The sequence below is a fragment of the Corticium candelabrum genome, chromosome 2 (genome assembly GCF_963422355.1).
Source record: "Corticium candelabrum chromosome 2, ooCorCand1.1, whole genome shotgun sequence".
NCBI lineage: Eukaryota > Metazoa > Porifera > Homoscleromorpha > Homosclerophorida > Plakinidae > Corticium > Corticium candelabrum.
In genome coordinates this window covers 3,808,209-3,830,044 of record NC_085086.1, presented here as the reverse complement: position 1 = coordinate 3,830,044, position 21,836 = coordinate 3,808,209, and the positions used below count along the sequence as shown (strand labels likewise).

The 21,836-nt window shown below is 42.7% G+C and overlaps 2 protein-coding genes across 3 annotated transcripts in view; one reads left to right on the top strand and one right to left on the bottom strand.

Annotated features, from left to right (window-relative positions):
- The window catches only part of LOC134198052 (uncharacterized), a 999-nt gene extending 216 nt beyond the window's left edge, over nucleotides 1-783 (bottom strand). Inside the window, exon 1 of the mRNA XM_062667394.1 lies at nucleotides 1-783. This exon is cut by the window's left edge and continues 216 nt beyond it. Coding sequence (XP_062523378.1) covers nucleotides 1-414 — 414 coding nt within the window. The 5' untranslated portion in view covers nucleotides 415-783.
- Nucleotides 1-21,582, top strand: part of LOC134198051 (CUB and sushi domain-containing protein 1-like) — a 23,828-nt gene extending 2,246 nt beyond the window's left edge. Inside the window, exons 2-11 of one of the 2 annotated variants that reach the window (XM_062667393.1) lie at nucleotides 2,155-3,746; nucleotides 3,838-4,020; nucleotides 5,399-5,581; nucleotides 5,648-5,824; nucleotides 5,884-6,039; nucleotides 8,992-9,177; nucleotides 18,221-18,394; nucleotides 20,331-20,483; nucleotides 20,768-20,839; nucleotides 21,114-21,582. In XM_062667393.1, coding sequence (XP_062523377.1) covers nucleotides 2,912-3,746; nucleotides 3,838-4,020; nucleotides 5,399-5,581; nucleotides 5,648-5,824; nucleotides 5,884-6,039; nucleotides 8,992-9,177; nucleotides 18,221-18,394; nucleotides 20,331-20,483; nucleotides 20,768-20,839; nucleotides 21,114-21,424 — 2,430 coding nt within the window. In that variant the 5' untranslated portion in view covers nucleotides 2,155-2,911 and the 3' untranslated portion in view covers nucleotides 21,425-21,582. The remainder of the gene's footprint in view (nucleotides 1-2,154; nucleotides 3,747-3,837; nucleotides 4,021-5,398; nucleotides 5,582-5,647; nucleotides 5,825-5,883; nucleotides 6,040-8,991; nucleotides 9,178-18,220; nucleotides 18,395-20,330; nucleotides 20,484-20,767; nucleotides 20,840-21,113) is intronic. The other variant, XM_062667392.1, reaches the window with a different exon arrangement.
- The last annotated feature ends 254 nt before the right edge of the window (nucleotides 21,583-21,836 follow it).

Here is a 21,836-nt window from a genome sequence, read left to right as displayed (position 1 = left end):
GTCGTCTTCCGGACTTCTCCTGCATTGCAGCAACAATGTGATTTCCTGCCGGTCGAACCCGCCTTCGCTCACACCCAAATATTTCAATCTGTAACGGTGCATTGGATCTCCACGGAATTTAAACTGCCAGTTTCTGGCGTCGGACAGTATGTGCAGAGTGTGTCGTTTATTACAGGCGACATCGAAAAGGGAAGGAATTTTTTTTGTATAGCCATGTCTTGTAAACATGCCTACATTCTTTTGCATGTTGACAGTGGCCAGTTCACCCATCGAAGAGCTGCCACATTCAATAGGCCTGTTTCCGGCAATGCCAGCAACGTCTTTGAAGGGCTTTTGTTCATGTGTACTATAGTAGTAGGTCTCGCATACACATAGAATTACGTTTGACCTTTGTTGTCTTACATCACATTCCATGACGTAACGGCATCTGCTGCGAGCAATGCCAGGACACTCGCTAGAAATCTCGAAAATAGGAACGTTTATTCAATGTCTTAGAAACTGTGCAATGCATAGCACTATGCATGGGAGAGTCTGTTTTGGCAAAATTACGTCACTGGGAATGTGCGCTAGACTCCATATGCGGGTCTTTAAGTTTTAATTTGTCTTCAATGGATATTAATTAAATAATGCAATCAGCCCTGAGGAAGAACGGGATCTGTAACCAGCATATATTCTACTTTGAGATATAATCGCTCTCAGAATGGGATATCATTGAATGAGATATAACTCTGAATGAAATTCTGCATGAGAATTCTGTCCAGCTGCTAGTTAATTATTCAGAATGCCAAGAAGGGATTAAAAATGCATGTGAACGAGATCTAATTAATGATAAATTGTCAGGAGGGGATACTCATTCAACAACATAAATTTGCATACAACACAAAATTTTATGAGAATCCTGTCTGCCTGCTAATTCGGTGAATGAGATGTAGTTCATGAATGCGTATGATATCAATTTACTAACAACTATAATCTAATCTGCCCATGTGGAGAAAGGACAGTGAAGTAGTATTTATAATACCAAACTCCAACTACCAGGTACTTTGCCTCGGACACCCAGACCACTAGCGCATTTACGTATTTCTACACATATGTCATGTTTGTGGTAAATGACACTGCTGCAACGACTACATGTACTTCTAAAATAACGTTAGATACGCCCATTTGCTGAAAAAATTAGATAATAGGATCTAGGTATGCAAGGTAATTCCGATTAGCAAGGATTGATATTAGCCAGGTTTGGATTAGGGAGGTTCTACTGTATTGGCAGACCTCATTATCAGGGGCATACAGCTAAATGTGTGGAAATAGGGGTAGCATAGAGGAGTGGATCCTTTCACTTACATCTGATATGATTGAGATCAATGTTCACCATACAGGGTAAGTTGTTCACCTGGTGTTCAAGCTTTAATAGTTAACTAGTTAAATGGTGACAGTTAACAAGGCACACCTTCTGTACACCCAAAGGTGTAAACCAGCACTTAGCAGGCGTCACTACAACATGCCAACATGTTGCTGTCATAACATGTAAACATGGTCAAAACAGCTTGTAAACATATATGTACTGGAATGTGTGAAGAGGAATACCTTCTGCAGAGAGCCAAAACACAGCTTCAGTTTTGTTTGCTTGCACTTGACAACTTACCAAGAAACAGTGTCATTACTGTGACTTCATTAGGTGCAGACTTAAGAGAATTCAATAACAGTCTGAATGGTCAGACTTCAAGGGAGGTCTCTCTGTCTGAAAATGCTTAGAGCAATTGAACTGTGCAGGAACTTTTCATGCATGATCTTAGTGGTCAGAGGACATGCATGGAATGTTTCTGCACAGTCTTTTCATGTTGGCAGGTCTTACCAATTAATTTCTCTTGATCCTGCTGAGGTATTTTCTTTCAGGTTCATAGTTGAGATGTGGTGTGTATACCTCAAAGACAGGTGCAGTAATTACTTAACTTATGGGTTACAGGCCTAGGGTACAGTAATTGCATCAATATGCCAAATGTACAGAATTACCAAAAATACCTTGGGTAACAGGGACACAGATCAACCCTAGACTTAATTCAATAACGTTGTAACCATGCAACCTCTAATAAACTCAAACACTGACTACATAATAGCCTTTCCATACATAGTGAACAACTTTTTATTACACAGGTTTGCTACACACTGATCAACTTGTTCTAACTTGTCTACTAATCTAGCTGCGTCTTCTCGCATTGAGGTCAGAAGCAAGACGTCCGGAAGCAGCAGCAAAGAAGCGGCGTGTCACTGATCATCACCTTCCACGTGTTCAGAAACCGCTTCCTCCGCCTCCTTTCTCTGTCTTCAGACCTCCGCCGCCGACCTACTGCGTCTACGCAGCTCCCACCTCAAGAAGAACTTCGCGTCACATTCCTACTGTTTACATTCAATACGTTGCTTTACCTAGAATGGACGACAGAACGACTAGCTCGCCAGTAACGACTTGACATCACTAACTTTGGTTGGAAATTACGACCTACAAGTAGTGTTCTAATTGGTTGTTTTTGAAGCATTGCGAAAACTTGTTGCTAATTACACCACACGCACTGGTAAATGAGTGACGATAAAGATTTCTTTAATTCTTTGTTTACTAATCGCACCTCGTCTCTATGTATATGAAATTGCGTATCCTGACGTAAAATAGCAGTGGATCGCTCTCTGTGGTCACGCATCCGGCGTCAACGCCCAAGTTAGGAACTAGAGACGGGAGTGCGCGTGTCGAACTCGCCTCCCTGTTGGTTTACATTCTATTGCTGCTAAGTTATTTCTGCATCTCACAGAGTCGATGCGCCATTTCAGTCTAGCAACAAGCTGGACTAAGGCCACGTCCAGAATCGGTCTGATCGTTTACGTAGATCATTGATCGAGACAAGATCGCGATTGCGTTGTTATGAAGCCACTAGAGTTGACACGCGTTGTTTTCTTGTCTTTCTTCCTACATTTTCAACAAGTGTTTGCCCAAAACAGTGACGGGTGCTGGCCAGAGAGCCGCGGCCGCATCTATGGAGGAAGAGAACAGCCGGGCTTGGGATGGATGTGTCTACTCGACATCAAAGGAAGATCGAACTTCTGCGGAGCAACTCTGATTGAGAAGCAGTGGCTGCTGACAGCAGGACACTGCATGGTGGCCAAGAATTTTACAATTGCCACGGCCGACATTGGCATCTACCATCGCAACATTTTGGACGAAAACAATATGAAGCAACCGCTCACTCCAGAGCGTATACAAGTCGACGCCGTCTTCGTTCATCCGCATTTCAAAAGCTCCGCACACGCGCTGTACAATGACATCGCTCTTGTTCATCTCAAACGTCCAGTGAACAATATGAGAGAAACCGTACTCTATGCTACGTCGCACACGAACACGACGGACCTAAAAGGTGGGGTATTGCTTGGTTGGGGACTGCGAGAGAACGGACAGGAGTCGGACTACTTGCTGTGCACTGAAGTACCGTTCAAATCTCTCAAAGAATGTAACAGTAGTCGATCTTATCAAGGAGCAATTACGAACTCGATGATATGCGCGGGTGCGGCTGGGAGAGACGCGTGCAGCGGTGATTCCGGCGGCCCTCTTGTCGTGCGCCACGTGTGGAATGGAATGGACAGGTGGTTGCAAATCGGGGTGATCTCGTTCGGTCTCGAAGACGGTTGTGCAATGAGCGACTTCCCAGGCGTTCACACTCGCATTGCAGCCTACACAAACTGGATTGATCGTATCGTGTATGGTAAGTCGTCGTATTATTATTATAATAATATTCATTACCTGTCGTGTTCGTGTTACATTATCCAATCAACGCACGCGTTTCTTCCCACTAGCATCTCTGTGTCCTCATGACGGATTTCCAGAGAATGGCTACACTGTCAACTTCCAGGCCTGGTACGTCGAAGGAGACGACGTGCTGTATCGTTGTTTGCCTGGCTTTACATTAATCGGACTCGAATCGAGGCGATGCCGCAGCGACGCGAGACTGGAAGGATCGAAGCCCAGATGTGTAACTGGTGAGGTTTGTCAACAGAGCTATCATTGTATGTGTGAGGTTTGTAGCAACTATGTAGGATGACTGTATGGTTTCGTACCGCGAAATCAGTATGGAATGTATTTTCGTTAACTTTAGGACTGAATTGGTTGTAGTGTGATATGTCTTTCCAGTTGTTTGAAAGACAGATTACCATTAGGCTGGTAAGCTATACGTAATTGTGTGTCAGCTGATGTGTGGTCTTGCAGGTATCAGCACTGGGCTGCGGAAGATTAGTCATCAGGTTACTCTATTGCTGTGACTGTTTTTAGTATGCTTGTTTTCCTGGTTGATGGTTCTCTTGTCAGGTTTGAAAGGATTTGTCCTCGCAAATGTAAAGGTCTTAGTATTGCATTGTAGCTCAGTACCTAGTTGTACTGAACTCTTGAAACGTCTAATTGAGGCTGATCGAATTCTTTACAAGTGAAGGCTTATTGTTGGTAAATTACTTAGGGAACATTCGAATACTGAATGGGAATTGTTGAACCGCCACACCCGCAGTTCCAACAATTCCAGCTCAGATGGTCAACTGCTAGAACTCTTCTGACAGTTCTATAGAACTCTCAGAACTATCAATCAAAGACGAACTACAAACTATCCCCATCAATTCCAGTTGGAACTAGCCCTTACCTAGGCACAAGCTGATTAACTTGTTCTATACAATCAGTTGTTTTATACTATTGGTATGCCAGCTTGTAATGCATGTACTGTTGTCCTGAGGTGCTTCTGGATGATCCCCACTAGGACAGTAGTAGATATATTGGATTGTTGTGTTACACTGGGACTCATCACATAGTGCAGTAGCCAAGCTATAACTGGTTACATAACTGGTCATTTGTGCTTTATGTTTATTTGTGTGGGTTTTATTAGTCACACAAATTAATTAAACACTCATTTTTCAGTTAATCATGACATAGTCATTTTTCAACATAGTTAGAACACAGTATAAGGCTGAATGTTTGGGTATTACACATTCTGTTAAATGCTTCTATGGTTGGAAATTATAGATTGCAAGAAAAAATTGATAAATCTGAAGAAATCGCACAAATTTATTACAGCACAAATAACATACCTGTATGGTGTACTGTACTCTGCAGATACATTGGTCGAGAAACGTTGATTTCCCCAAGTAAAAATCTGAAGCTATTTACCATGATAGCAGTCTTTAATTTTTACACTAAGAAGATGGTTTTTAGTTTCTAATTATTTTATGGCTGATCCATTCTCAATTCTTTTATCTGTCAAGTTGTTCTCGTTTCTCTGCCTATGCATCTTACCTTGTAAATTCAGCTGGCGCTTTCATTAATTACAATTTATACTACTTCTCACTTGAGTCTACTAGGCACTTCTTTTTTGTATAGTGCACACTTCAATTGAATGCGACAACCCAGGCAAGCCAGAGTTTGGAGTCAGAGTAGGCAGCGATTTCTCAGCTGGCCGAGTGATTCACTTCGCATGTCTCCACGGCTACCGTCTCGAAGGCTACACAGAGATCAGCTGCTCCCTGACAGGCGAATGGTCTGCATCGCCACCAAAATGCGTCCGTAAGCCATCGAACGCAAATAGATGGAATGTACGTTTATCCTAAATTGCTGTAAACGCCGCGATAGGAATCGTTTCTTGTCCGCCATTGCCGAAGCTCAAACGCGGCTTTATGTTCAGCCAGAACTACTCTGTTGGTCAGACGGCGCATTACCAATGCTATCAGGGATACGAGTTGCAAGGCAATAGCCAGAGAACCTGCTTACCTGGAGGGCACTGGTCAGGTAGCCACCCGCGCTGCAAACGTACGTAAACATAAAAAACAACATACTTGCCGCAGTGTCAACGTTGCTACTTTGTTTAGGCTCGTGCCCCGTCTTGCCGCGTTTGAGGAACGGACGCGTTATCGCCGGCGCCGTCAAGATATCCTATGCTTGCAGTATAGGTTACAGACGAAGCGGACCAGTCAGCAGTATTTGCCGGAGGGGAACGTGGATTCCGGGTCCGCCCGTTTGTCGACGTAAGTGCCTCCAAATTGAAGCAGTTATTATTGTACAGTATTAATTAATAATTAAGTTAGTGTACTCGTCTTCTGTTACAAGGGTGATGAAACCTGTGTGCAGGTGCTTGCATGGTTTCCCATTTTTTTTCAACAGTTCAAGAAATCTTGTAGGCATGCAGCCAACAACCATTAGCTATGTCATAATGATCTTCTTTGTGTCTCAACTGCCATTGTATAGCTCTCTCCTAGCTCCTGGGACTCTAGCTGTATGTCTAGGGATGTGACTAGAGGCACTAATAGGAAACCTGTATCAGTGCTGTGCTTTATCTCTGAGGCAGCTGGATAGGCAGGCAATAGCCATGATAAGTTATTATAGTGCTTTTCTTCATGTCTACACTACTTAGTACTACAGTACCCATAGGCCAAGTCCTGCAAATGTGTAGGTACATGCAGGTACAGTTCATTTTATGGCCACACTAGTAAAGAAATGAACATGGCCTCATACTTGTGAACAGATAACAGAGATTACTTAGTATTGACACTATTGTGAGACACAGAACTTGAGAATAAAAACAGAATTTTCTTTGAGGTAAATTGATATTTTATTTACTAAGGGACATTCTGGGATATGTAGTTGTTTTTCATATGTATCATGTAACATTGGAGATTACCACTTGTGTGTTCACACTATGGTTTGCATGTTGAGGGCTGAGTAGACTCTAGATGTAAATCCATACATGGGTATAACTTGTGAACAACATTGTAATACAGTCATTAATTAAGTGTACTTTGATCATTGTGTGAACCCTACTTAACTTATTGACATAAGCAGAGACAGTCTGCTTCAGTTATAACAACCAAATACATCCATTGGCAACATTTTAGGAATTAGGGGACGGCATCCAGGATGATGTAATATCTTTTCCCTATTGTTCTAAGGTAAACATTAGTGATTTGTTGTCTTGTGAATAACAACACCAATACTTGTCCATTTGAATGCTATAAACATCAATGCTTGTTTTGGATGTCCAAGTACACCACCTGGAAGCAATAATATGAAGGAAAGACAGTCAAACAAAAACTGTTCTTGTCATAAATTACATTTCTTACTCATTTTTTAGACTTGAAATCAGCCCGAGAGCTGCCTGTGTGGAGTGGGAATTGGCTCATGCATCCTTACTAAGTAATATGCCTTTATATGAACTAACAATGGTTCCCTTTCTTTTTATAGCACTCCTGCTTTACTGGCTTCTTTACAAATGAAGTTTATTTATTTGTTTTGATGTGTACAGTAAATGTGCAGTGTTTTTACTATGAAGAAGCACTACAGTGCAAACCCTCTGCATGCTATAGCTATAGATCACAGCCATTTCAACAGTGCTGTTGAATGTCATCACTTCGAAGACGTTGCTGCCATTGCAGGGAACAGGTGTATTGAATGTGGCAGGTATTTGATGTCCGTACAAGGGCAAACGAAGGTACCGTATTTCTTCGAATAGTGGCCTCTTTTAACATGGTTACGGAACTGCGGCCTCTAAACAAGGGGCGGCTTGTATTCGAGAGCGGCCTGTATATATAAAGGAGCATTCCAGAGATATGTGCTAACCTGCTGGCTTCGTCTCTGCTCCCTAATGGGAAATCCGTACTAACCAAGTTGGGTATCTGGGTGCTATATCTCAGAGCCAATCCGACAGATGTACATTAAGAACGTTTCATAACTTTAACACTGACGGGACCGTTTCAAGAATTTCTTCTGCCAAGTGAAGCATTTTTGCACGCCACTACATCATGTGAGTCTTACTGACACAATCGCATTCCTAGAAATGGTGTCTCTGTTGTTTCCATCGCTCCAAGAATGGTGGAAACCGTTGTGCTACTGTCAGACTGTCTAGAGACTGACCTTCTTTTCATGTGATTTATTTCCGTCTGGCATCATTCGAGAAATAGGAGTTTGTGAGATCCTTTGGTGTTAAAGGCAATGGACGCTGTTGTCGATCCCATTCTCACGGTTTCCGATGCAATCATTCCTACACAGGAACAGTTTTCGCAAACGCCCTTGATCACCAGATCTTACTATTTCGGCTGCGCACTATGCTGCACACTAAAAGCTGCCCAGTTCTCCAGAGTGTTCCTTAAGTCTCCACACACCATGACACGTTGGTACTTGAATGTTAAAATTATGAAGCTGTTCATCCTCTCTGAGATGAAATCCGTTACTGGTAGTGAAATACAGTAGGCTTGTAGTAGCCTTGTACATTTAAGCAACATTATTTGATGGACTAGTCCTATCCCCGCCTTATGGGGGAAGCAATTTAACTTTGTGCGTTTACAATACACACGTCCTAGTTCTGTATACATCTTATCTTACGTACTCCAGCCAGTGCAGTTTGCACTCTACGCATTTGCTGTTGTCATTGTATATATACTCTCTAGTATCCCCATCTCAGACTATCACCACATGACGTCATGATCTATTCGTGGAGAATGACACCACTTCTGCAAACAAGACACGCCTTCTGTGGACACACGGACAGACGGACGCATGCACAAGCGGCCTGGTGAGCCGGCTTAAAACCTCTGACTACAGTGGGCGGATCTTGCACTCTACTATACCAGGTGGGAATTAGAGGATGGCATACAGTGGATGGCAAGCGCACATCACATCCACATACTGTACTAATTGAACAAGCAAACTCCGGCGCATCTCATTTCAGCCGACAGAGTGTCGTTTCTAGCCGCCGGAGGCAGTCTAGGTGAAATCTGACTCGACCGTTCATCTTGGACGGTCGAACTTGACTGGGCCACCGTGTTTCGCGACGATCCGAGACCGACGTCGTGTCAATCAGTGCATTACAGACAGACATTCAGACGGAAGTGGGTTGGTATATTATAGTATAGGATTTCTTTATTAAGAAATAATCTATGGTGTGACTTGTATCCTAAGATAAATGGTTCATTAATCTTTTGCAGCTGTATACTGTGGAGATCCAGGAGAGGTTGCAAATGCTACTCGATATGGTGGAGGGCGTTTTGAATATAGCAGTCGTGTCACATACACATGTGGCTCCTGTATGGTTCTTCCTGATGGCAAGAAGTCTGTTTCACGCACATGTGATTCCAATGGCCAGTGGACTGGAACACCGCCTATCTGTTCAAGTATGCAATTTTATATTTTACATATATTGTAAATGTCACAGTAAACAATGGAGGGAGTTATGGACCAAGAATGTGACCAAGAATGTTAAGTTTACTGCTGGATATTCTTATTAGTGTTAAAAATTTACAGACAGACACACACCATTATACAGACATTTGACAGACATCTGACACTGTTGATGGAATGGCAATTATGGTATACGTTGCTAGGTATAGATTGTGTTGACATGCTACTATTATATTAGGAGATGGAAGGAGGAGTTGTAGTTAACATTTGACTAGGTAGGAATGGACTAACGCCAGTTACCAGTCGTGTATCGAGTTCTGTTGCATCCAGTGTTGGGTGATATCACGATATATCGCCTTTTGACAATATTTTGAGGGCTCAGTTGGTTTTGCAAGTGCAATGCAATATATCACGCTAAGTTTGTATGGGTATCTGAGGGTCTCACGTGATTGTACAAACAGCCCTGTCCATGGTACGTTCACTAGACAGCTACTGGGCCTGCCCTGAATGTCCTCAGATCTTGCTGCAAAAGCAATCATGACATCGCCAGTCTGGCAGTACCTACTTTGAGTTGGAGACCAACGAAGACGAAAAGCCCTAAACGACTGACACAGAGATATGTTGCGCCTACCATAGGAAAGTCTCTTGCAAGAGCAGCAATACGAGCAACGTGATCACACCATTTACATCATCATCCGGCTGACTAAAAGGAAAAGCGCCGTCTAAAAGAACTGTCGTGTCAACGATCAAACCAAAGCTAGGGACAAGTTTGCAGCCACTAGCAAGTACAGCCGTTCTTCTCCCAGATGGAAAAAGCTGATGTATGTTGTGACGTACTGCATGGCTAAGAACATGCTACCATTATGAAGCGTGGAAATGGTGGGATTCAAGCAAATGTTAGCTGTTTTTTTTGTTAGTGCTTTTGTCCAGAAACCTCTAGCCCAACTGTAGGCAAAGTTATGTATGTGAGATGATGAGCATTTTTGCAAGATTGATAGAGTTATGTGAGGATACTGAGTTGCAAATTTATTGTTGCAAATTGCAACATATCGTGGTATCGTTGACCGGGTGACAAAGAATATTGTGGATGAATTTTTCTGATATTGTGCAACACTGTTGCATTCGATGTTTGTTCGAGGAACTGATACATAAATATGGTAATCAAAATTTTGTACTTCAGTGTCTCTCTGCTTACCATGGCATATGTGTAATGCTTTCTCAAAGCAATCTGCAATGCAGACAGCCAGCCAGACAGACAGACAGACAGACAGATTGTTTTATTTGAACGCTTACTCTAGTAACAAGCGCATGTCTCTATCATATGTAAAGTCGTCGAAGTTGCACTTAGACAACTTTGACAACTTCTTGAAAATCACTTGAGAGTTGCAAGACTGTAAAACTACAGACAGTTGCTTCCTCCATCTATCTTGAAAGTCTGCTTCATTGTTCCTTCCATGTTCATCTTTCGACTTCTTGGAGATCTTATATTCTTCAGCCATAGGGCTCCAAAAGCCGAAGTGCTTGAAAAACTAGTGGGATACATGGTGTGGTGGACTCTGATGTGGATTGTTGTTGACCATATTTTGCCATCTTTCTCTGTTCTCGCATCTCTGCCGCATAGCCTGATCTTTTGGCAGCTGATTTTAGGGTGTCGCAAGAATGTCGGTGAGCCATCGAAATATCCAAGTCTGTTGTGGAATATTCAGTGGGATCGTATGTTGCTATATCCGGTCAGTTCTCTGAGTTGATATGTCTATTTGTAGGCTCAACTTGATGAGGAATGTTTAATTCATCTAAACAGTTAGCCCAAATCGAGACGATTGTATTGTGTTGCCACACTTCCCCCCCCCCCCCCCCCGCCAAACTTGCAGGTTAATAGATGGTAACCATGTTCATCAAAACTTGTGCCACAGTCACACTTAGTAACAATTTGAGAAAAAGGTAAAGGAATGCCAAGTCTCAAGAATGCTGCCAACTGAAATTTCTGATGATTTAATAACAAATTTTGGTGCTGAAGGGATAGCTTGAAGCCATGAACCAGCTCCACGTCCCTGACATGACCTTATCCTTGCAGCATGCTTGACAGAAGATGTTTGCATAATACATATTGCAGCGTTCTGTTCAGTGATATCAGAGCTTAGGCGATTTTTGAGTTTTACTGGATTTGCCATAAGTCCAGCCAAAGTCTGAGGTGTGAGTGCCTCTCCATCCAATCTTACAGTGGCAGGAAGGCTTGCAACTGCCTCACAAAGATGCTGATAGAAAGGAGGTGGACTAGCATAGTTGATTGGATTGTCACATAGATCTGCTCTAGATGAAATCTTTGAGGAATTTTGCATAGTGAATTACACCATGATTCCACAAAGGCAGCAGTGGAGATTGGCATCAAGGTTGTAATGCCAACCTCCCAATTTGATGTTAAAAAGATGCTTGTTTCCATGCCAACTCATCAAGTGTGCTCAACCCCAGTATTGATGCGAATGTGTCTCTTGATAGTTGGTCATGAATATGAAAGCTTGATTTAGAACACATCTTGCTAAATAATTCAGTGTAAGAACATGACAGTACCGAATTAGAAGTGCACTCTGATGATCATTCAAGGTGAGCAATTGAGAACAGAGACCTTCGCCTGCAGCTGCTGTCTTGTTACATCTAGACTGAACGTAAGAATCATTGCCAACTGGAACTCCAAGGATTTCAACACCAGAAGTTACTACAGGAACTGAGTAGCTGTTTATATTACTCTCTTTGACTGATGGCAAATGTATTTCACACTTTCGATCACAAATCGTCAGGTTGATGGATTGGAGTTCTTTTCTTAGCTCATTTAGAACAGACTCATACTGTTGACTGTATCCGACAACAAAACTGTCATCCAAGTAAGCCAAAATAGCAAGGTCACTGTGCTTTGTTTGAAGCCTGTTGATAACTGGGTGTATAGACAAAGCGAATAGAAAAGGACCCAAAGGATCCCCTTGTGTACTCCCTGTTCTGATGGGATAACTGACACAGATTTACCATTGAAATACAGCAATGGACTAGTGATGCCATACATTTGTTGGACACGAGCGATGAACTTCAGGAAAGTGAGTTATCACCTCATTCAAAAGTTGTTGTCTTGAGACACAATTGAACGACTGGAAATATCTGTTTTAAGAACTCCCAATTCTGGATCCGACTGCAGTAGCATTGAATGTGGTGGAATAGCATTTCTGATCCTCCTGGTGTAGCTACCCCATCTTGAAGGGGAGTGAAGTAAGACGTCAAATCTGGCTTCAGCTGCAGACAAATAATTTTTGCCGTCAACTGTCTCACCTATTGCAATGGGTCTAACATCACCGTTTCCTTTAGGAAGAGCGATCAACTTTGATGCTGTAAACAGGGGAGCTATGCTGTCAGGTAGGAGACCTTTCGCAATGTGGCAACATGCTCCAAACAGGAGATCACAGATGAGAATATTTCCAGTAGGAGACATAGGTGCTCAGACACCTCCAGACCAGCTCCTGATCCCCTTGGTGCTCTCCTAAGAGCCTCCAGGAAAACAAACTTTTTAATGTCTATCTGGGGAGTGTCTACTGTGGTAAGATGGTAGCCTCGAATTTCCAGACCAGAGAGCGCGCGAACTCTAGTCTGGACCAAGTCGATACTAAAATGATTTCGGAAGTATTTATCAAAAGCGATGGTAAATGGTGTCTAACAGCGTAGGATCGTTTTACCTAGATCAACATATCATTTGTAAATGCCATGACATCTCACAAACAAAGAAGAGACGTCTGCAATGTTTGCGGCGATATCTTGGTGGACGGCATGAAACCACGACTCTTTGATTCTTCGGCAGACCGCTACCTAGTCTAACCGCTCGACTAGTGAGACTACCGCTCTACCAGTTGTCAAAGGTGATGGTCTAGCGACGCTGCTGTGCATGTCCTCTCACCGCAAACTTGAAAATATCAAAGAACTGAAGCTGAAACTAAAACTAAGATGTGTGTGTGCAGAGTCTGATCATCGTTTTTTGGCATGCAGAGTCTTGTCATTGTTGTGGCATGCACTTAGCCGCCCACGAGGATTTCACACGCGCGCAATCAGGTGCTAGTGTACTTAGCATAACCAATTATTGCTAAGCCAATCAGAATTTACAACCGAGATTTGGGTTGTAGAAGCTGATTGGCTAAGAAGGGCTATTTCTGAAATCATTTTAGTATCGACTTGGTCCAGACTAGAGTTCGCATGCTTTGCGCGCTCTCTGGTCTGGAAGTTCGAGGCTAGTAAGATGGGTGCTTCTGATTGAACAGGATGTTTAGCCTTCAACTTTTCCACTGTGTCAAGTGATGATGGTGGTGTCAGACTAGCACTGGTAAGGATTCTGGAGGCACGAGACAATTCCCTGAACTTGACAGATTTCAGAGCAGCTTTTGCACCTTTCCTCTTGAATTTGCACAGACAACGAACTGATGTTCCGAGGCTCCACGTTTGATCTGTACTGTACGTATGACTGCAAATTGAACAATCCTTTCTAATGGAAATGTAGGAAATGCTGGTGGATAGCTCTACGTCTCGCAAGCCGGATTTCCCTCTTGGGTGTGGTTTCAGGATCATACGAAGAAGCAACAAAAGCAGTTCCAACCACCCTTGTATTCTGGTTCCTCTTCAATTTTACACAGAGGAATTAGACAACAGTCATGGAAAGTCGATCGAAGAGCAGGTGGTACGTACTGGACAGAGTGCACAGGAGTAGAATGTAAATGACATCAATGGGTATTGAATTTACCCACCTTTAGGCTTCTTGCTGGGCATTAGACTCATTCCCATTAACCTCGATAGTCTGGGATACAAACAGAGGGCTGCGAAGCTCAGAAACAACCGTCGACGTTCTTATCGATTTGTGTGGGAGTGGCTTCATCAACCGTTGAAGATGAAGATGACGACGTGAGAGATGCGCACATTTAGATGTGTATTGATTTAGACGAATGAACCATTGATGACATGTAGGGCACTGAACTAGATTATTTTCTCTCACAAAATTAGCAGAACACTCATCCGGGTCGTGAGATGAACGAAAGTGAGCCAAAACTCTCCGGAATGGACCGTCGGACTTGCAATTTGAAGCAGGACAATTCACAACATCCGTATCAATGAAATGTTTCAGAAAATGAACGAACAAGAGCTAGACGAAAAATTCAAAAGCATGAAGGGACATCCGGAACCAGACAGACAGACAGACAGACGGAGACTTTATTCTCATATAGACTTTACTTGTACATATACTAGGAATTTGTAAAAGCAAACCAGTCCTTACAAACAGCAACTCATAGATTAATAGTTACTAATGGACTTGGCCTTGATTGTCAAAGTCAAATAGTCTAAATCACTATGATTACGTGATAGTTTTGAAAGATTTCTGAGGACAATTTGGCATTACATCTTTGTATCGGCAAGTTCACAATCCCAATCTCCTTCTGGCTGATTTCATCGCTCGCTCGCATCTTCATCAATGTTCTTCGTGCGGGAACTGGTTTTTGAAACTGGTTCAACATTCGTCTCAATGCAGATCTCAGCATCAACGGTGTAGTCAAGAACAGAGGGAGCGTGTTTCTTTCACACCTTATTGCGGAAATGTGGAAGTCAACATCTCTTCTCAAGCTACTTCCGCTGGTACTCCACCCAGACCCGTTTCATCAATGACGACGTTCCTGGACTCCGCACTTTCTCAGAACATGAATTTGGACCCGGAAACTACTGCGTGGAAGTACATCCGGGATGTTCAAGTAGAAGACATTCTGAAAGCTGCGCCTCCCAGAGTTGTCCAAACTATCCATCCTAATGTCAAAGCATATTTCCATGATTGCTGTGTTGTAGCGCTTGGAAAGATTTGTGATGGTCCTTTTGATGAGTTAGCATGGAACTCCTGTTTCTACTGCCTCACATGCTCCTCACTCCTCTGGCGAGGGGAGGAAAACATGGTTTACGTGACGTAAAGGCTGCTTACCACCAGTTTCTCAGCTGGAATTGGTCTGAGCTTATTTGCCTGCGAGCCTCTATTCCCGGGAAGTCACCCACTACTGTGGATAATGCAAGAAAAGCGGCTGCTCTGAGGCTAGTGAGATGTGGAGAGTTGTCACATGCGTCTAGAATTCTCACCAGTAACGGTCTGGCTCTGTCCACTGATGATACGGCAAGGAAGTTGATCTCCAAACACCCTCCCAGATCTTCAGCGCTTCCCCTCCACGCAATGTTAGTTGTGAGTCGATCACCTTGTGTAGGTCATTACTTTTCGATTCAATCAGGCAAGCTCCACGTGGATGGTGCTGGTCCTAGTGGTCAGCGTTTCAAGCATTTTAAAATCCTACTAGAAAATGAGGATACTGCGGATGGTCTTTTCTCTGCTGTTCGGCTTTTGCTAAGGGAATATTGTCCGATGTGGCTGCCACTCCTTTTCTTCTTCAAGACTGATCGCTCTGCCCAAGCCAAATGGTGATGTGACACCCATTGCCATCGAAGTCAGATGTTGAGAACGCGTTCAATTCTGTCAGCGGAGACCAGATCATGGAATAAGGTTCTCTTACCTTTCCTGACTTGTACAACCATGTGTTTCAAATGTATGGCAAACCCAGCTCCCTTGTCTTCATGCAGGGTTCCTCTACGGTAATAATTCCATCTGAGGAGGGACCCTCTGGGTCCTGTTCTTTTTGCCACGGCCATTCAACCCGTCTTAACTAAGATTCAGAAATCCCACTCTCAAGTACACGTACTGGCCAATCTGGATGATGTATTTTGCTGGGAGGAGCAAAATCTGTTTTGGCTGCGTTTCATGACTTGAAGGAGACCTTCTCAGCCATCATTCTGGTCATAGCAGACAAAAAGTGTGAGATATTCTCTCCATCGTCCTCGACTGCTGTTGAAGGGTTTGATGGAATTCCTGTGTCTTGTGAGTGTGCACTCTTCCTTGGTTCTCCAATTGGTTCAATGTCATTCGTTACGTCCTCTTGTGCCACCATAGCCAGTCAAAGCTCTCACTGTGCAATCAGCTTACCAAATTGGATGATGTTCAGAGTGCAATACTGTTATTACGACGCTGTTACGTTCCCAACCTTAACCAATTGGCCCGGACAGTCCATCCTGATTTGCTAGTTCATGCTTCTACAATCCATGACTCCAGGACAAAGGAACCTTTTCTTACCTCGTAGGTTATGACATGGTTGATGACAGGATTTGACATCAGGCTTCTTTACCCATCAGAATGGGCGGTTTCAGAATGATTACTTTGCTCTCAGTGAGACAACCAGCTTTTGTTGCATCCTGGGCCAACACATTTATAGAGCGGCCATTCTGATTCCCTGTTTTACGACCTATCATCGACAGTCTCTTGAGCTCTTCAGCCTCTCCAATCAGTGAGGCCATGGTCTGTCCCTCTAGGAAAGCATATCTCTGACTACTTGTCATGTGCTGGGAAAGTTCAACAAAGGCTATCTTCTGTGACTGCTTCTTCTAATGCTCAGTATCTGCTCAAAAATGCCCCCTCTGCCACAGATTCTGCCTGCCTATGCTCAACAACAGGTAAGGGCACTGGGGCTTGGCTTAATTGCTATCCCTACATTGGAAGTGGTCGCACTCAATTCTTGCAAGTTTTCTTGGCGTCCTTCCTTCATTTGGGTTCGCCCATAGCCCTCTCAGCTGTACAATGACATGGAATTGTGGAGCTCTTATAGATGACAGTGGATACCATTTGCTGACCTGTAAGACTGGTTGCGGGCAGGTATGGTCTCACGAGTCAATTTCGTCCATCTGGTCTGATTGTTTTTGTGGGCTGCATATCCACCACCGCAGGGAGCCAAGGAGTCGTTATACAACTACAGACAACAGACCGGACATCGTATTTTTGACTCGGACATTGGAAACAACATTGACCTAGATATCTTTCACGCCCACCCATAGAGTAGTGACATCTTTCCATCATCTGCTGGTGTTAGTGGTGTCGCTGCAGAGAGGAGAGCAGACAGAAAGAGAAATACAGCAAACAGCAATTACCAGGTGGCATAAGTGCCACTGTAACCCCACTGGTAATGGGCATTTTGGAGCTTGGGGGATTGATGGGTTGAAACTCGTGTGCAAATTGTCAAAGAAGTTATCGGACAAAGTGGGATGACCGGACACTGCAGAGTTTATCGACTTCTGGTTCAAACGCTTTCTGTTCAGCTCCAGAAGTGTAATGCTAGAGTCATCTTTAAAAAGCTATCTTCGCTGTCTGAAGGCAACAGATGTGATGACCTCTTTGCCACCCAGTACTTCAGCCACTAGCTGGTACTGAAGGCTTTGCTTGTACACTGTAGCTTTTAAGTGTAGGCGTCATTTGTTTTATATGAGTTTCAATTTTAGCTTAGTTTAGTTGATGAACACTACTAGTAGTTGGACAGTACATAGTGCCCTGCATTGCGAAATGTATCATAGACAAAAGTTCTAATATATGTGATTGACAGACAGACAGACAGACAAACACTGGAGAGAACGCTTATTGATTTAACTGCAGAAGTACAATGCAAGGGTTATATACCGGAGAGTAGAGGAACTTGCATGTTAGATTGTCGAATATAGTCTTCCAGGTACTTTGGGCCTTGGAAATATGTTTAGAAAATGCATTTGACTTTTGAGAACACTATTAGCAATCTGTAGTTTGCGTTTCATTGTAATAGTTGTGACTTATGGAAATATACTCCCATTGACAGACAGACAGACAGACAGACAGACAGCAGACAGATGAGATGATGAACACACAGCTGTTTGTAGTAGAATTTATTTCTAGAAAGTATGACTTAGTGTGTAATAGCTCTGATCTCTGAGAATACGTATTAAGTGACAGACAGATGAAAACAGACAAACTAGACGGCAAATAAGTTGAATTGGGACAGACAAGAAGACATGCATTCAATAGTGGAAGAAACTCTTACATAAATGTCTCTTTATCATAATAACCTAGCACAATAATCTAGTAACATAGGATACTGTTGACCACCACACTGCTTATCTGTTTCTTGATTTTAGGTTCAACATGTACAGTGCGAATGCCACACTCGGATGAAGCTGTAGATGGACTGACTATTCGCTGTGGGACAAATGTTCAATTTGCATGCCAGGTTGGGTATAGACTGGCAGGCACTCATGCCGTGCAATGTCAAGATGAGGGGAAATGGTCAGCAGAATTACCCCACTGTGAAGGTCAATTTAAATGACACAGTATTATACACAGTAGTCCCTGTGTTCTATCATTGTAACCAACCCAAAAGCCTATCAAATAGTGCTCATAAATACGTGGTTTCTGGTAAGAGATAACTGCATTTGTTGATTTATGACTAAATTGGTCATAAATTGGAGGCGGTTGCACATTGGAAGTGTTGCATCGCAGAGGGACTGCTGTATTCCTTTAGATGAATAGGCAGTTACATTTGCTTGTCTTTTTATGTTGCCTAACTATCTGTGGGCGCGTTTCCACTAGTGCCTAAACTGGTTTAACAAGTGGTTTAAGCTAAACTGGTTTAAGAATTGACCTGTTTCCACCTGCACTAAACCAGTTATATGTTAAACCTAAACCTATTTCTTAAACCTACTTCGAAGTAGGTTTAGCAAAGTGGTTTAGGTTTAACTGTCACGTGACAGTAGCGCGCTTGTTTAGATGGCTTCTGACAATGTCGTTTTGATGATTTTGGCTATTTTGTTGGGATAGGATTGCCTTAAAAGATGTAAGGGTCGTTAACAAGGGGAGAGAAATCAGTAGCTACGGAGAGAGACAAGACGGTGTCTTTGGTCATCGTCATGCAAATTCCTACTAGCAGATGCTGAATCAGTGAAAACCAACAGTTGCCCTAACTCGGCGACAAAGCAGCCCAATACTTCAAAATAAGGCATTCCTAGACGGTTTGTTTTGCACATCCCGGATGTGCAAGTTCCTAGTGGAAACAGCACTTTCTTGAACTGGTTTACTTCTTAAACCCATTTAAGCTAAACTAGTTTAAGGTGCAGCTAGTGGAAACACGGCCTGTCTCTTTATCCAAGTAAAACAGACAGACAGATAGGAGAGGAGGTACTGCATGCTTTTGCACATGCGTAGTAACTGAGAACACGCCTTTCAGCAGTGGACACGGTCAATCTTTTGACCAATGTGTTTGCAACGAGCATGATCCTATTTCAAGTGTCTGCAATGCGAGGTGTTGTTTTACGTGCTACTCTAATCTCAGAATTGGAATAGTTGCCCAAGTCTTGGCGTGTCTTAAGTTGCGTTATCATACGGGTCTGTGGGTTGATCATGCCTTTGCAGTTGTGTGGGGCCTTTGGGCCATTAAGTGCTGTTCTGAATAGAGCAATAGTTGTGGAAAGGCGTTGCATTGAGAAATCTCCAAGACCCCAAGATTCGAGTTCACAACTGCAATGATAAAATCCTTTTCCAGTTACGGAAGTTGTCCGTGTCCATGTTCACTGGTCTGTTGTGAAGTGTTTCTCTCATCCAACTTGTCTTTTCTAGGCTACTGTGATCTATCATAGCAAGCAACTTTCTGTCGTGAACTGTATATAACGTCTAGTCTAGCTGCCCGGCATAATACGTACATACATGATGACAATGATGGCATGTCCTCTGCTACAATTGTTTGTCAGTGTCCATTGTTGCCGCATGTGGGATAGAAGTCCAGCCTTGGAGTGACGTTGTAGCTGACATGTTGGGCAAAGAAGAGCACTGTTGGTGTAGATAAATTAACTCAACTCTACAGTCCTATTTGGCAACATTGAGCAGTTCCCAAAGACTTCCAAAAATGCTACCATAATCCATTAATACAAACGTAAGGGAGACCGCTCAGTTTGTGACAATCTTTGTGGCATTTACACTATTTACTGCTGGGAAATCATGGCTCGTATCATCTTGAATAGATTAACCAAACATGTCTTTGACAATAAATTGCCAGACTCAGTGTGGTTTTCATTTAGGTCGAGGTACTTCTGACACACACACACACACACACACACACACACACACACACACACACACACACACAGACAGACAGACAGACAGACAGACACACACACACACACATACACACGCACACGCACACACACACGCTTTGATGATATGGCCAAATCCTTACTTTGCTTCAATTTTTTGTAGTTGGGTGTATGGATGACAGTCAATGTTCAGACGAAATGGATCCAGTATGTGGCAGCGATTCAACCACCTACTACAGTGAATGTCATCTCAATGCTACTAGCTGCAAAGCAGGGCAGGAAATACATGTAGCTCACAAAGGGGCATGTGCAACTGGTAAGACATGTATTTTCCACAACATACATTTGCACCTCTTAATACATTCATAATTACAGTAACTAGAGTAGATGGATACGTATTTTAGTACATTGCATCTTACTCATTGTATTACAGGATCGTAGTTCTCAATGTGTCTGTCACACAATATAAATTTCACTAAACTAATTTCTTAAGGTTTGATGGACTAGGTCAACTGTTGTAAATTAAGCAATTAATAATTATGTTTGTTATAATCTAACACTAACACTACGTGTATGTAGCCAGCATGAATGTTTTCTTAGGAGGAAATGAACCCAAGTGTCAATGTCGCAGCCAAGGCTTGTCCAACTTAGACTGCTTAGAAACTGAATATGGTGAGTACATATTTTATTACAACAGGTGTGAATTCAGTTGTTTGTTTGAGGGTTTGCTCATCATGATCATGCTTGTCAATCTTCCTGTCCTCACATATTGTATAAGAATGCTTGCAAACATATATTTGCACATGTTCACGCACACTTGTATCATCACTCTGGTGGTGCACTGATCAGAAAGAAATGAATGCAAATGGCCATTACTTTTCTACGAACAATGCATACACGTACACATGCACAAGTGTATGTTGTTTATAATTTTTCTGTCTGATAGCTCTCATAGGAAATGTTACATCAATTAATCACAGAGAAACGGCAATTCAACCACTCAAGTTATATCTTAATTCTAAGGCTATTGGTGACAGCTCAGAAGATAGTTTGCTCTTCCTACGCCGAAGAGAATCAACACAATGCCTTTGCCCAAACTTTACTACTGGGCAATTCTATTTCATTGCTGGAAAGTTGAAACGAGGAAAACGCATTCTATCATCCAGGACAGTTGTCATCTCAATGAAAGAGCTGACACAACGAAAGATTGAGCGGATTCTTCGGGAATGTGACAATTTTAATTCGATAAACAACTGATGCCTAGTGAAACAACACAATACATTTTATATAGAAATAGATACTAAGAGACAAGAACGTGATTTGAGGTATTGATGTACACCCTAGCTATGTTTATTTGCATTCTGTATCAGGTGGTGTACCCTGAACTCCAGTAATTAATTAAATACTTCCTTGAATATCGTTCGTTTTGCGTATTCTTTTCATTATTATATGCGTAGTAGATGCCTAGAGATGTACAGCTTGCAGTATTATGCAAATATATTATTGATTTCTACTGCTAACCCTAATACTGTGTCAGCAGTTTACATGTTGAGAGGGCACAGGAGGTATCAGAAAGGTATCAGATATCAGGGGGTTTGTGGAGGCAGAACCCACCAGCCTAGCTATGAAAATGCGTGAGTTTGCAAGAATAAAGCATTAACATCAATAG